Source organism: Sycon ciliatum, unplaced genomic scaffold (genome assembly GCF_964019385.1).
Source record: "Sycon ciliatum unplaced genomic scaffold, ocSycCili1.1 SCAFFOLD_2046, whole genome shotgun sequence".
NCBI classification, from domain to species: Eukaryota; Metazoa; Porifera; class Calcarea; order Leucosolenida; family Sycettidae; genus Sycon; species Sycon ciliatum.
In genome coordinates, this window is record NW_027044959.1 from 1 (window position 1) to 15,000 (window position 15,000).

Genomic DNA, 15,000 nt, shown 5'->3' on the forward strand with positions numbered 1-15,000 from the left:
CTGTCGTTTGGCCGTCTTCAGCAGCAGTGGGGTACGCAGGACAAGACGCGGTGGAGCAGGAGTGACAGGTGGCAGCGGTGGCTGCGTTTCACTGGCCACGCCAGCTGTGCCAGCGGAGGATGACGACAGGCTAGAGCTGTGGCTGCTTACTCGCTCCGCGTGCTCCTTGAGCAGGCTGGCCGCCTTCAGAGCCGTGCTGGCATCGCCGTGGCGTGGCGTGCGGGAGTGTCGCTGCTGCGGGGTTCGCGGCTGATGATGCTGTCGGTACTGCTGCTGCTGCTGTTGAGATGACGATGTTCGAAGCTGGTCTCGAGCTGGCTTCACATTCTGTGTGGAGTCAACGACTTGCTGTTGCAAACATTGCTGGCTAGAAGCACCGCCGGCGACCAATTTGGAAACGCCACACTCAGCCGAAGACGATCGTTCCGGCACGTCTTTACTTGCGCTAGCAGTCCCAGTTGGTGTAACGTGGTCTTGGACACGTGAGTCTTCAGCCACCACACCACCACTCTCCTGCTGGAGCATTGTTGCCGACGATGATTCGGATGTTGACGACGTAACCGTGTCCGACTTGGTGTGGTCGGCGACCGCATGCCGCGTCGCCGTCTTGATCTCCTGTGACAGACTGACCGCCGGCGGTGTAGACTCCCCGCTGGTGTGGGCCGCTGCTCCGCCGCTGTCATCTTCACGCACTCTCCGGCTCTGCTGCTGTGCCGACGGTGGTGGCGGCTCTCCCTCCTCGGGGCAGGCCAGCTCGTGCAGGCGACCATAGCTGCCATGGCGACGGTACATGGATAGCTCCTTGGAGGCCTCGCGAAACAGGCTGACGCACTCAATGTACTGCGACTGTAGGTCGCTCACCTGGGAACAACAGCATGGCAAGAACAGCAACAGTGACATGACAACGACGAAGGGAAAAAAGTACGCATGATACACCAGCAGGCACACGCATGCACGCACGCGCACGCACACACACACAGAAGTGTCCATTGCTTACAAACATACAAGGCGATCAGTATCAGCTCTAATTCACGGCGCTGTCCTCCTCCCCCCCCCCCCATCAGCACTAGCACCAGCACCAGCATCACCTACAACTCGTACGCCACCAGCACCAGTACCACCACCACCAGCAGCACCACCAGCACTAGCACCAGCACCGCCTACAACTCGCACGCCACCAACACCAGCAGCACCACCAGCAGCACCAGCATCACCACTACCAGATACACAAACGGGCATTGGACTCGCAGCCTACCTGTGACGCTAGCTGATCTTGCTTGGAGCGCGTGTCGCACAGCACACCCTGCAGGTCCTGCTTCTCCATGATGAGCTCCTTGTGAGACTCCTCGAGACGCGCGTTCTGCTCGCGCAGTCTGGCCAGCTCGGACGCGTGCTCCGAGGCCAGCATCTCGCGTTCAGACGTCTTGGCGTGAAGCACCCGTACGTCGTCCGCCGTGTCCTTTACCTGCACGAGGCACAGACAGGTTGGAAGTAAGGGAGGTTAGATCTAACCCACCTTGCAGTTCACCTGCGTGTGGCGCACACAAGTAAAGGACAGTACTGTAAACTACATATTATTCACATCACAACAGAACAACAAGGACAATCAAGGCTTGTTTGCTGCTGATGATCGCGTGAGCATGAAACTTGAAGTAGCAGCAAACAAGCCTGGATTGTCCTTGTTGTTCTGTTGTGTATTACGCTCTGCCTTTGTGGTGTTGAGAACTGTCAGTACTCTGGGTACAACCTTCGGGTAATATTCGCGTCACTAAATGTTTGCGACCTCCGAGAACCGGCGAGTTTACGATGGCAAACGGTCGCGGAGCACTGTGGCCACACATACACACCCACTGTTGAAGCTCGATGTCACGATTGTTAATATTTGCGTTCTGCTCTCCTCGCAAAATTACCAAACATCCGCCAGTTTACAGTAGATGTAAGTCAGCTTGCACTTTACCTAGGCTAGGCACAGGCAAGCAAGGGAGGGCAGATCTAATTCACTTTACAGCTCATGTTGGAATTCATGGCTGAAGGCAACTGATGACAAAACAAAACATTATTGAGAGCAGAATTTTCAATCACAAACTAGGAAAATAGTACTGTAGCGGGACATGAAAATCCAGTTGATTGACCGGGGCCGGCGACCTCAGCTCGTACAGAACGCTGCGTGCAGTGCACATGTTGACCCGGTGCGACCAGCGCGCTGCAGTGGATAAACGCATATGTGTACCGCTTATCCACGGCTGCATGGCCAGCGCCCTGGGGTAGCTAGACGTACGACCGGATTTCCACGTCCACGACAGTACAAGAGAGAGAGAGAGAGAGAGAGAGAGAGAGAGAGAGAGAGAGAGAGAGAGAGAGAGAGAGAGAGAGAGAGAGAGAGAGAGAGAGAGGAGAGAGAGAGAGAGAGAGAGAGAGAGAGAGAGAGAGAGAGAGAGAGAGAGAGAGAGAGAGAGAGAGAGAGAGAGAGAGAGAGAGAGAGAGAGAGAGAAAGAGAGACAGAGACAGAGAGACTGAGACAGCGAGACAGAGAGAGGAGAGAGACAAGAGGAAGAGAGGTTGACGATCTCTCTTTCTCTCTCTCTCTCTCTCTCTCTCTCTCTCTCTCTCTCTCTCTCTCTCTCTCTCTCTCTCTCTCTCTCTCCAAACTGAACTGACCTGTCTCACGCACTCGGCGATGAGCTCTCGCTCCCGCTCCTCCATCTCGCGTGCCTGCTGCTGCATGTCCTTGATGTGCTGTGCCAGCTGCGGGTCATCGCTATTACCCACACTCAGCTCAGTGCCGGACACGATCGCCTGCAGAGGCGGCGGTGGTGATGTAACGCGATGACGTCGTGCTTGCTGCACTGGCGCTGGCGAGTTTTCGATGGAGTCCTGGATTTCGTTCAGCTCCATCATGTACATGCGTAGCAGCTGCTCTTTGCCGGCGATGTCGTGGCGCAGCTGCGCCGACTGCTGCTCCAGGGCGTCCCGCTCCGCCGCGGTCATTGACAGGTCCTGCGCCAGCATTGCGTTGCGCTGCAGAAGCTCCTGGCCGGCGCGCGCCGCCAGCTCCAGCTCCTTGTCGCGTCGCCGCAGGTGCTCGGCTATGCGATCGGCCAGCTCGGCACTGGAAATATTCGCACTGTTGCTAAGCTCCCCACCACCGCCACTGGTGTCATGGTGGTGATGCTCGGCACCGCCGTCCTGGTGAGCCACGACGGAGGACGCGTGCGCCTCGGCTTGCTCCGCCGCCTCGCTTGCGCGGAGGTAGAGCTGTGCGAGTTGCACGCTGTCCAGCTCTTGCAGCGCATCCAGCAGCATGGCGCCGCTGCTGTCGCTGCGACCGTCCCAGTCCGTCGACGACGACGACACGGCCGGTGGATGCGATACGTCGCCACTTCCCACCGCCTGCGGCTGCTGTAGGGAGTTGGTCCACTGCACGATGCGCCGGTGCTGGGAGTCGCTCAGCAGTACGGTGGCCGGGTCGCTGTACGCGTCGTACACCTCCGCTGACTCGTCCCCCGCAAACCCATTCTCGTCGCTGCTGCCCGACACTGGCCGTGCTGCTGCTGGGAGACCGTGCGGAGAGTACATTGCTGCAGCACCGTCCACACAGTCAGGTGTACGCACTGGCCAATCACAACTGCTCCACTAGTCCACACACAGCGACTGCATCCAGTCACAGCTCATCCACGCTTGCAGTTACTACTACTGCAGTGTAGTACACACTCTGCCAAGTCCTACAGACTAGACATACGGCGATGCGGGCCACACTCTTGGCACGGGTCTCAGCAAGAGAAACACGGTGCAACTGCAACGTCGTGTGTGGCATTCGTCACAAACTCCCTTCCTCAACAGCAAACACGCCAGCACGATAGCAGGAAGCTTCGTATCCACGTTCCAGGCGATCAGAAACTATCATAACAGTGCTAGCTAAGCTGGCTCTTCCAGCCAGGAAGCCGAACACCTATCGAAGCAGGAAATTTTCAAATTCACCGAGCTGAGAACATAGAAAATGTTCTGAGTCTCGGCCTTACACTTACTGACAGAGTATGCAAAACAGTTGCCAGGTGATGACAAGAAGACGACTCTACTACATCGTGCTCAGCCTACATGGGTGCAAGCAGCAGCTAGCTGCTGCTGCTCTCTCTCTCTCCCCCTCTCTCTCTCTCTCTCTCTCTCTCTCTCTACAACACACACACACACCTGGACTGCTGGACGGTGTTCAAAGCAAGCTGGACTGCTGTGTTGAAATAATTTGCAATTCAAAAAAATTATGCCGTCAGTGCTAGTGCTGCATCGAACGCAGTGTGACCCAGCTTCAAGTTCTAAACAGCCGAAAAACGGAAGACGTTCGCCCCGGCAACCTCTACCTACCCTGTGGCAGCCAGCTGCAAGAAGACCAGTTCACCAGTTGCACAACACAGATTTTCATTCATTGCATGCTCGTCCACAACTCTAGATTAGAATAAAAACTGTATGGCACAAACATGATTGCATACATGATGTACACGGGAACCGCAGGCACATGCAGATGACCACATTTTTGTACACGACAGGTAACACGACGATCGCGGAGAACACTCCACTGCAACAGGCCTGTGCACGCAGAATGCCAGCTGGGGAACTCCCGACTCACAGTCACAGTTCAAACACGAACTGTGTTGGAAAACTCTCGTCTCCCTGCCTAAACCCGGTAGAATCTACAAACATGCAGTACAAAGCATGCAGTCTACACTTTTTTTGTAGTCCTTTCCAACCGCTCAATCCCGATTTATTTGTGTGCAGGGAGTCGTATTTTACGACTCCCTTCTAGTATGGGACTTTTGCCGGAAAAGAAAGGGGTTTCATGTACATGCCATTGTTAGTACTCTTGCCGTCGGGAAAGAGAGCTAGAGCCTAGTAGAGGCAGTCACATACGGAACTGCAACAAACTACAGTGGAACAGACGGCCGCTCATGCCATGGGACCTTCAAAACGTGGTCTCTGTTGCCAGGTGGTCATAAGTTATACAGGGTCATTTGACTGGAAAAAAGCATCCCTTGCCTTGGTCCTGGTTTCAGTGGTCTTCTAGGACAGGTGGTTGCCTTATCCGAGTGGTCGCCGTGACAGGTTTTACTGTGGATGTACTTGGAAATTTTCACGATCATTCCGATCAACCAGACTTCACAAACTCAAAATAATTAATTCATGATCTGGAGGTCAAAGTCTACACTAGCTAGGTCGAGACGTCGGCGTCAAAGACCGATATACGAGCTCCAGTGTTTAGTTTATATCAGCGCGCTGCTCTTCTTTCGTACCGGTATTACATGACAATCAGTACAGTTCGTTGAATGAATCGAGGTGGGGGAGAATCAAACTGCTGTCGTCGCCTGTCGAAGCATCGAGCGAGGAGCATCGAATGAGGGGGACGAGATTGCTAAAGTTAAGATGTGGACTCTGCTACAACGGAGGACAAGTGTGCTGCTAATTGTAGTTGTGACCCTCCACATGATATGGCCTTCCCAGGCAGCGCAAGGCGGGCCACTGAGCTCTGTGGCCGCGTCGGACTATTTCCGTAAGTGCGAGTCGGGTACAGGGTAGGCATGTGCCGCTGAACAGCACATGCTGTACAGTACTACAATCCCAGTCAGTCTCACCAAATCCTCGCCATGATTATCAATTTTATGAACGAAAGCGGCGTAAACTGTACTGCACCAAGCTGGTATAAATGTGAATGACGAAATTTAACGCTGGACCCGCTAAAGTGCTAAAATAAAAGCACAGGCAGAAGAAACAAGCAAACAAAAGAATGAAAAGATACATTGTAGATGGCGTAACTAGCAACAACAACACAACATTCGCGTGAGCTGTCGGACAAATACTTAGTTACAAAGGTAGAACTTGTCCAGTTCTCATCATACGACACTTAGAGATGAGCTCCGATCTCTTGTCGAGGGAGCCGTATACATTTATACCATTTCAAGTACTAGTTAGTGCTGCTGCTGCTACTACTACAAGTCTCCCAGGCCTTATCAATGTACGGCCTGCTCCTGAAGCTTGCGCTATTGGTTCACCCTTCTTACCTCGCTCCCGGCCTTGCGACTGAATGTACGTGTAGCTCTGCCTGATACGGGCACTGAGCACTCTTTGGACAGTAGAGCACCTTGCTTAATCCTGTTGGTTTATCTGCAGAGAAATAGAGCTGGTCATGGCTATTGTTTTAATCGCGGTTCCGAGACATGGAGTTCAGAAGCAGTGCTACTGTGGTCGCAGTTCCACACCGGGGTCCAGCAGAGCTCTTGGCGGATTATGCCGGCAGAGACATTTGACCGAATTTAGTATTCTTTTTCTGATAGGTTTCATGCATGTTTGGTATGTGGATAAAGACGTGGAGCGGAATTCAAGGAAGTGCCTGCCATAAGGTTTGTATGGTTCTGCCAACTTCAGTGCTTTTCGAGCGGAATCAATCGATATTTCGAGCATTATCTGCCACGCGCTAGTGCAGTGTGCTCAAACCCATGCAGGCTAGCTAGACTGCTTGTCGTGAGTGCTCAACACTATCGCTAGCATCGAGAGTACAGAACCCCCGAGAGTGTGCAGCTGCCTGCACAGTCTCTGTACAGTGCTGCGAAGGCAGAAATTCACATCATGTGACATGGTTCAACAGGTTACGCTGGCAAACAGTGCGAAGTAACCACAAGAGAGTTGAACCCTGCATCTGCCATGCACAAGGTGCAAATAATGTGTACGGATTCGGCATGTGATGTGAAGTTCTGCCGTCGCAGACCCCATAGCTCTTGGGGGTTATATATATTATACTCTTGCTAGCACGCATCCGACTTCGCTACATTTGTCTGTGCTTTGCTCTGATTCTTGCATGCACCGCAGACCATCACGATGCTGATCTTCTGAACGAGCTGTTCAACGACGATTCCACCACCCCGCCTCCACCACCAGAAAGCCTGCTGCGGTTTCCTATCGGCACGGCGACCGGCGTGGGCAGCGCCCCGTACGCAGAGTGGGCTCACTACCACTGGGTGTGGCTGTCCAACGACCGCGCGTCCCAGGCGGCCATGACCGAGTACGCGGCCGAGTACCGCAACCGTTCGATTCGCGTCGGCGCGGTGAACATGGACTCTCGCTGGGAGACCGGCTTCAACAACTTCAAGTTCAACTCAAAGTATCCAAACGTCACTGGCATGGTAAGGAAGAGAACAATCACCAGCGCACAGGATTGGGACACCAAGGGAGGGGTGCTTTGGGCTGAAACAGACAAACCACTTGGAAAGACAAACTACACGCAACATCAGGATTCAAGGCAAACACAGGGTAGGAGGACACCCCCCCCCCCCTCCCTCCATCAGGATTCAAGGCAAACAGGGTAGAGGACACCTCCACCGTGCCCCCCTCCAGCAGTCGGGCCTTCCCCTCCGGACACTCGACCTCCTTCCCATTCGGGGGAGGGGGTAGTTAGAATAGGAGGATGCTGCATTGCCCTACTCCTGTTGTCCCTCCCCTAGGCCCCGGCGGATAATGCCGGCAGAATTTCGAGCAGAATCAGGGGTTTCAAAATCGGAGCAGAATGCGGCAGAATGAGGCAATTGGCGGGCAGAACGGAGCACCAGACGAGCAGACGGAGCACCAGACGAGCAGAACGGAGCATGAGACGAGCAGAACCGAGCACTAGACGAGCAGAACGGAGCACTGTCGTTCTCAGTACGCAGAGCTTATGCACGTCGACGTGACGTCATGCCACTCAGCTTCGAATTCGGTATCCGTAACGGACCTTTTGCAGTTTTGGTGCCTATTTGGGAGTCCTTGGTAATCAGGACGGTCTCGTGTATGGCTCCCTGGACGTTCGAAGATTCGCTTCAGCTTAGACTCACTGTACTTGGACATTTTTGGTCGTTGTTCATGACCACGTGACGGGTATGCATAAGCTCTATAGAGGTGTTTTGCAACACCTTGTGAATCGTTACATGCCATTTTAGCCCAAATTTGGGCTGGTGCCTTCAGAAATGGAAAGGCCGGATCGCGGGATAATCGATGTTCTACTGTAAAGGGATATTAATGTTTTACTTTTTGTTGTACTTTAGTTCATTACCATTGCCTGGATGTTGAATTGTGGGCTGGTAATTTAGTGTCTTGACCTGCGACCCTGATATGCTCTGTGTGCGGCAATGGCGGAATTCGGTGATGTACGTGACAGATCAGCCGACTTCGATTCCGCCGAAGAAGATCTTATAATTGTTGATATTCTTGACGACGAAGATGATACACCAGTGGACACGGAAGGCCAGTCTGGCGAAGAGTGGCAAAGCCTGGACATAGCGGAGGAAGCTGAAATCTCCCGTGTAAGGTCTATGAAACGGACGTCCGCAAAAAAAGGATGTGGTTGCCTCAGGGGCAAAGAGAACCCGGGTGTCGCTAGGCGGTAGCACAAATGAATGTTAGCCCACACCAGCGAGTGGAGGAATTCCCAGACGAGATGCTCGTCGTCTCATCCGGTAAATTATACTGCGAAGCCTGCAAGAGTACACTTGCCCTGAAGAAGAGCATTGTGAAGGATCATGTCGGTAGTGATAAACACGAGGCAGGAAAAGAAAGGCAACGGCAACAGGGTATTCGACAGCAGCGTCTTGCCCAGAGTTGGGAGGCATACGTAAAGCGCCACGACCTTGCAGGGACTGGGTTGACTGCTGCCGTGCCAGCTCAGCAAAGAATGCGGAGGATTGAAACGACAACGGCAATGATGAAGGCTGGCATCCCACTTGCCAAAGTAGACATCCTCCGCCCACTGCTGGAGGAAGATTCGGACCGCTTGACCTACTCCACTCATCTCGCCTCATATGTACCATTCATACTGGAGAACGAGCAGGCCACGCTAAAGGATGAGCTGAAGGAGAAGCCTTACATAAGCATTATATTTGATGGGAGCAAGTACCAAGGCGAAATGTTGGTAATCCTTCTACGCTATATAAACGAGAACTTCCAGATCTGCCAGCGCCTCGTCCGCGTGCATGTCCTGGCGAAGAACATGATGGGCAAGCAACTTGCCAGGGAATTCATCGCTACCCTCTCGACAGAGCTCCAATACCCACTGGCAAGGGTGATTTCCACCATCTGGGATGGCGCTTCGGTCAACAGGGCAGCAGTTGGGTATCTCACCGACTTCGTGTACCCGAACATATCCGATCTCGTCTGTGTGGCTCATTCTCTGGACAACATTGGCCGGCATTTTGACACAGATCTCCTGGACTCCTTCCTACGCTTGTGGGTGTACCTGTTTTCACACAGCCCTGCATCCAGAATTCAATGGAAGACGCTAACCAAAGAGAGCATCAAGACATACTCGTGCACACGGTGGTGGAGCTGGTGGGAGGTGCTTCATCAACTGCATCGATGCTTTGAGCACGTCATTCCATTCCTGCACCCCCTGGAAAGCAGCCCAACCACTTCTGCCAATGCCCGCAGAATCCTTGATGATCCCGAGCAACTCAAAGTGCTCCGTCTGCAATTGGCCATCACTGTTGACGTTGGGAAGCTTCTTCGTCAAGAAGACCTACCTCTTGGAGGGTGATGGTGAGCTCATCGTCCAGGCTTATGGTCACCTGCAAGAGATTTGCACCGCTATGGCCTTACAGAATTACCTGGAAACAGCTGCAGTCGCTGCAGAGCTTGCTGGGCAGAACGCAGTGGGGAAGCAAGCATTGCTAACCCTTGCTTAGGCCTGTGTTGCACCTGCTGTCCAGTATTTCAGAACCAAGTTCAACAAACAAGACACGCCAATGTTCAAGGAAGTGCAGCTCTTCAAAGCCGTGCGCATTCTCTGCCCACAGATAGCGAGAGGGCTCGACCTGCAAGTGGACGATGTAGCAGCCCTACGTGTTGTTTCTGCTCTCGACTCCGATGAAATCATAGCGCAGCTGACAGAAGAGCTTCCTGCATACGCTGTTGCGGCTGTGGACGCAGTGATCAGTGAAGATGCCCCGCGTTTGAAATGGTGGGCACAGCAAACCCACCTTCCAGCATGGCAGCTGGCAGCAAAGATTGTCTTTGCATTGCTTCCATCCTCTGCCCCAGCAGAGAGAGTGTTCTCGCTTGTACAAGCTTCTTTCAACTCACAGCAGACGAGTTTACTGGGAGATCATCTGGAGGCGTCACTTATGCTGCAATACAATCGGGGTCGCCTGGCCATGGAGTAAATCCCACTATCTGGCAAGGGAACTGATGTGAAGTTTTCCATGCCCGGCATAATCCAGTCCCAATGCATGAACTTGTTTCACCTGCCAGGTATGAACTATTATATTCCATACTCAGCGTTATCCAGTCCCAACATATGAACCTGTCAGGTATGAACTGTTATATTCCATACTCCGCGTTATCCAGACCCAAAGTATGAACCATGTTACAATCACTGACTTGTTCCATGTGCAGTACACAACAACCTGTAACTTTTGTCAATATGTATTTCTTTGAATGTGTAATGCATGAAACCCTGGGCATTCTCTGGCTTCCACCCAACACACATACAATGCCCTGATCTTTTCCAATTTCATTCTAAGGTGACTGTAATCTTTTCTGTCTCATGATTTTGCATAATGACCACCTGTGCTACAGCAAGTGTATGGAGTCACACACCTCGCAGGTCTATTTCCTACTTTGCTGACTTCTAGTTCTGTAAAACACCAAAGGCATTCCTCTGCTTTAAAATTCTTGCCGCACCACTTGTACAAGAAAAGAGGAACTTGTCTATTGTATTACATTGATCTATAATGAAGTTCAAGTAATACTCTAATGTACATGTCATCACTGACATGGAGCAGAATTGAGCAGAATGTGGGTGTTTTGCGAGCAGAATGCGAGCATAATGAAAAGCAGAATGGGCCTAATTCCCGAGCATTATCCGCCGGGGCCTACGGCCTCCCCCCCCCCCCATCCAGCGGTTGGGCCTTTTCCCTCCGGACAATCAACCTCCTTCCCATTTTGGGGGGGGGTAGTTAGAATAGGAGGATGCTGCATTGCCCTACTCCTGTTGTCCCCCCCCCCCCATCCAGCCGTCGGGCCTTTTCCCTCCGGACAATCGACCTCCTTCCCATTTGGGGGGGGGGGGTAGTTAGAATAGGAGGATGCTGTATTGCCCTACTCCTGTTGTCCCTCCCCCTCCCCCCCCCCCCCATCCAGCGGTCGGGCCTTTTCCATCCGGACAATCGACCTCCTTCCCATTTGGGGGGGGGGGGTTAGTTGGAATAGGAGGATGCTGCATTGCCCTACTCCTGTTGCCCCCCCCCATCCAGCGGTCGGGCCTTTTCCCTCCGGACAATCGACCTCCTTCCCATTGGGGGGGGGGGGGGGGGGGTAGTTAGAATAGGAGAATGCTGTATTGCCCTACTCCTGTTGTCCCTCCCCCCAGACCACTTGGTGTACATGTACATGCACTAACCTGGCCTAACCAATGCTTTGTTTGACTCCTCGCCGCCTGTCTGCACAGGTTGAGCATTTCCATGGAGAGGACGTCCGTGTGATCTTCTGGATTACGTCTATGGTGGACGTGGACTCTGATAACTACCAGGACGGTGACAAGCATGGCTACTTCATCAAGTATGTGTGTGTGAGTTTGCCCCGGCTCAGGCGGTTGGTTACCCACCACAGTCACTGCCGCCTCTGGCATCAGTAGCCGGCATGCACGGCCCGGTTTGCTAGATTTCTATTGTGCAATACTGTACTAATGTCATGGGCTCTGTCTGAGACGGGGAGCTGCAAGGATGACCAAAACTCGGTCCTCGTGCACCAAATGGTATCCTTATTAGATATTAGTACAATATTGTCATAACCAAGGAGTAGTGTTTTTACTACTCCCTGATTATGACTACCGTGCAGGGGTGTTGGACATGCTAAGATCACTACGGTGTCGATCGTATCACTCTGTCCCAGATACACCGCCAATCAATAAAATCCTAAATTGGGGCACTCATCTTTTATCAGCGCAGCCCCCCCCCCCCCGCCAGGCCAAGTAATTTGTACATGTACATGTAGTTCAGATGGCTGACAGTGACCGAATATGAGCAACCACCTTCCAAGACCGTCCCCTCTGCTACTCACGATTACCTCCTTGTGCTGGTGTCACTGGTCCTCCGGGAGTACAGGCTAGGCCTTTGCGGATAATGCCGGCAGAAAAATTGGCAGAATTCGGTACTTTTTCTGGTAAGTTTCATGCATGTTTGGTATGTGGATAAAGAAATGGAGCAGAATTCGAGGAATTGCCCACCATAAGGTTTGTATGGTTCTGCCAATTTCACTGCTTTTCGAGCAGAATCTGCCACTTTTTCGAGCATTATCCACTAATGCCTAATACAGGCTTACTGTCTGCCTTGGTCAGAGTGATTCCAGCGGCAGGGGGACTAGCTCTCCGGGATAACAGCTTACCATCTCCCTTACTTAGTCAATTCTATATTCAAACTTTTCCTTTTTCAACTCCCTCAACTAATGAATATGTCTCCATTTTCTCAGTGGTTCCAACGGCATGGGTACCAGTTTTAGGGATAACAGCTTACTGTCTTTCTTAGTCAATTTTTTCAGACTTTTCCCTTTTCAATTCCCTCAACAGTGATGTGATGAATGTATCTCCATTATCACAGTGGTGTCAGCAACGTCAGGGCGTTTGACTTTGCGTGTTTCCGTGTGTTGTGTTGCTGTTGGTGCTGCTGCCCTGCCCTGCCCTGCCCTGCCTGTCGTGTTGCAGAGACCTGTTGGGCAAGTCTGCACTGATGAGCTGGTGGCATGGCCGTGGGAGCCTACTGGATTACAGCAACCCGGACGCCGTCAAGTGGTGGCATGAACAAATGGATAAGGTACGTGCATAAACCTACCATACGTCTACAAATTGTCGGCGCGTTTAAATGTCGGCCTCCCAGGGCTAAGCGCCATTTCGGCCGCATTTACATTTCAGCCTGTACTACTAGTATACTGCTGCCTGTATGCACTGTAACACTAAATCTTGCAAAACAAAATTTCGGCTGCAACAAATTTTAGGCCAAAAATGCCCAGGCCGAATATACATCACGGTATGCGCCGAATATACATCACGGTATGCGCCGAATATACATCACGGTATGCGCCGAATATACATCACGGTATGCGCCGAATATACATCACGGTATGCGCCGAATATACATCACGGTATGCGCCGAATATACATCACGGTATGCGCCGAATATACATCACGGTATGCGCCGAATATACATCACGGTATGCGCCGAATATACATCGCGGTATGCGCCGAATATACATCACGGTATGCGCCGAATATACATCACGGTATGCGCCGAATATACATCACGGTATGCGCCGAATATACATCGCGGTATGCGCCGAATATACATCACGGTATGCGCCGAATATACATCGCGGTATGCGCCGAATATACATCACGGTATGCGCCGAATATACATCACGGTATGCGCCGAATATACATCACGGTATGCGCCGAATATACATCACGGTATGCGCCAAATATTTGTTGACTTACAGTGCTTCAAGTACATGTACTTCCTAATAGGTACTTGAAGTACTCGCTAGTACTGTCAAGCCTCTTTAGGATGAACTCCAAGGGATCTTATATAGTATTTGTTCAAGAACAGTAGTTCTTCTAACGGGGAAAGTTTGTCAAGCAATAGGAGGACAGAGAAAGTGTTTTTACTCCGAGTTTCACGCACTAAGCGATCATCAGAAAACAGTAAGGGAAAGTTTGTCATATCAATATTCTGTACTCACTAATAGTTCATGTTCAGTGCAACGCATGGGTATAACAATACATGCAGAAGACGAGGTATGGGCTCAGTACACAAAAGAAATTTCAGACTGGAATATGTGTACTTTTTTTTAAACTGAATAAAATGTCTGCTAACACGAAATTCTGATATTATTGTAGTAAACACTCCCTGGTAATTTTTTTTTTTTTTTTTTGCTCTTAACGACCGTTTTTCCATGCACCAACAGTTCTACACAGACACTGTGGGATCTGGTTCTAAAGACCACCTGGCTTTAACGACCGCCTTTTGCTTGCACCGTGGCACCGTGGCACCGTGGGGTGGTCGCTTAAACCAGGTTTTACTGTAGCTGTTACTCACTTTAGGCGTACACGTTATCATCTCTGTTCCCGGGGGGAATTCATGACGGTTGCTACTACTTTTCGTTAAAATATCGCCTGATGATTACACAAGCATGAAACTCAGAGTAGCAGGAAACTAACCTTGCTTGCCCTTGTTGTTCTGTGTTTACTAGAAAGGAAGTTCAGTCAACTTCGCGTATAACGACCCTCGGCGGGGCATCAGAAAAGTGCCCTTATTCGCGAAGTGTCGCTATACCCGAAGTCTCATTATATGTATTACAGTTGGATGGGACTTTGCTCTGGGCATGGAAATTCTGTCGTTATTCGCGAATTGTCGTTATACTGTAAGACATGTATATATAACGAGGAAGTAAATCTAACGTATTAACGGATGACATTTCTTTGTTATAATAAGAGCCGTTGAGGCCGTACTGCTTCATATATGGTGTGTATGGATATGCCAGAATACTGCAAGGTCGTTAACATATCTTCTCGTTAACCTCTGAATTTTGGACAATCGTTAAATTTGCGACTCGTTATAATAACATGTCTTACAGTATCCGCAGCCGTTATTAGCGAAGTTGTTTGACTGGACATGAACTGTATTCTGATTGCTGAATATACCACCTTCATTCGTGAATATGAGGTCCCCACTGACAATGAATGTGGATATAGCATTGCTGTAAGATATCCGCTAGCTTATGGTTGAACTGGCATTTGCTGTTTGTGTCCCGTGCATGCATGCGTACAGGCTCTATCAACCGGCATTGACGGCTGGAAATGCGACGGCACCGACCCATACATCCTGGAAGTGGTCGACGCACGCGGCCACTCTGGTCACGTCAGCTACCGTAACTATGCCGACCACTACTACGGAGATTTCTTCGATCACACGCGAGCGGTGCGTGGCAAGGATGCGCTCATCA

The 15,000-nt window shown here is 51.3% G+C and overlaps 1 protein-coding gene across 1 annotated transcript in view; it reads left to right on the plus strand.

The window, feature by feature from the left end:
• Positions 1–5,308: 5,308 nt before the first annotated feature.
• Positions 5,309–15,000, plus strand: part of LOC135830762 (uncharacterized) — a gene marked incomplete at its 5' end in the record, with an annotated part of 13,122 nt that continues 3,430 nt past the window's right edge. The window contains 5 exon segments of the mRNA XM_065342977.1: positions 5,309–5,539; positions 6,853–7,166; positions 11,456–11,565; positions 12,707–12,815; positions 14,826–15,000. The exon segment at positions 14,826–15,000 is cut by the window's right edge and continues 19 nt beyond it. Coding sequence (XP_065199049.1) covers positions 5,413–5,539; positions 6,853–7,166; positions 11,456–11,565; positions 12,707–12,815; positions 14,826–15,000 — 835 coding nt within the window.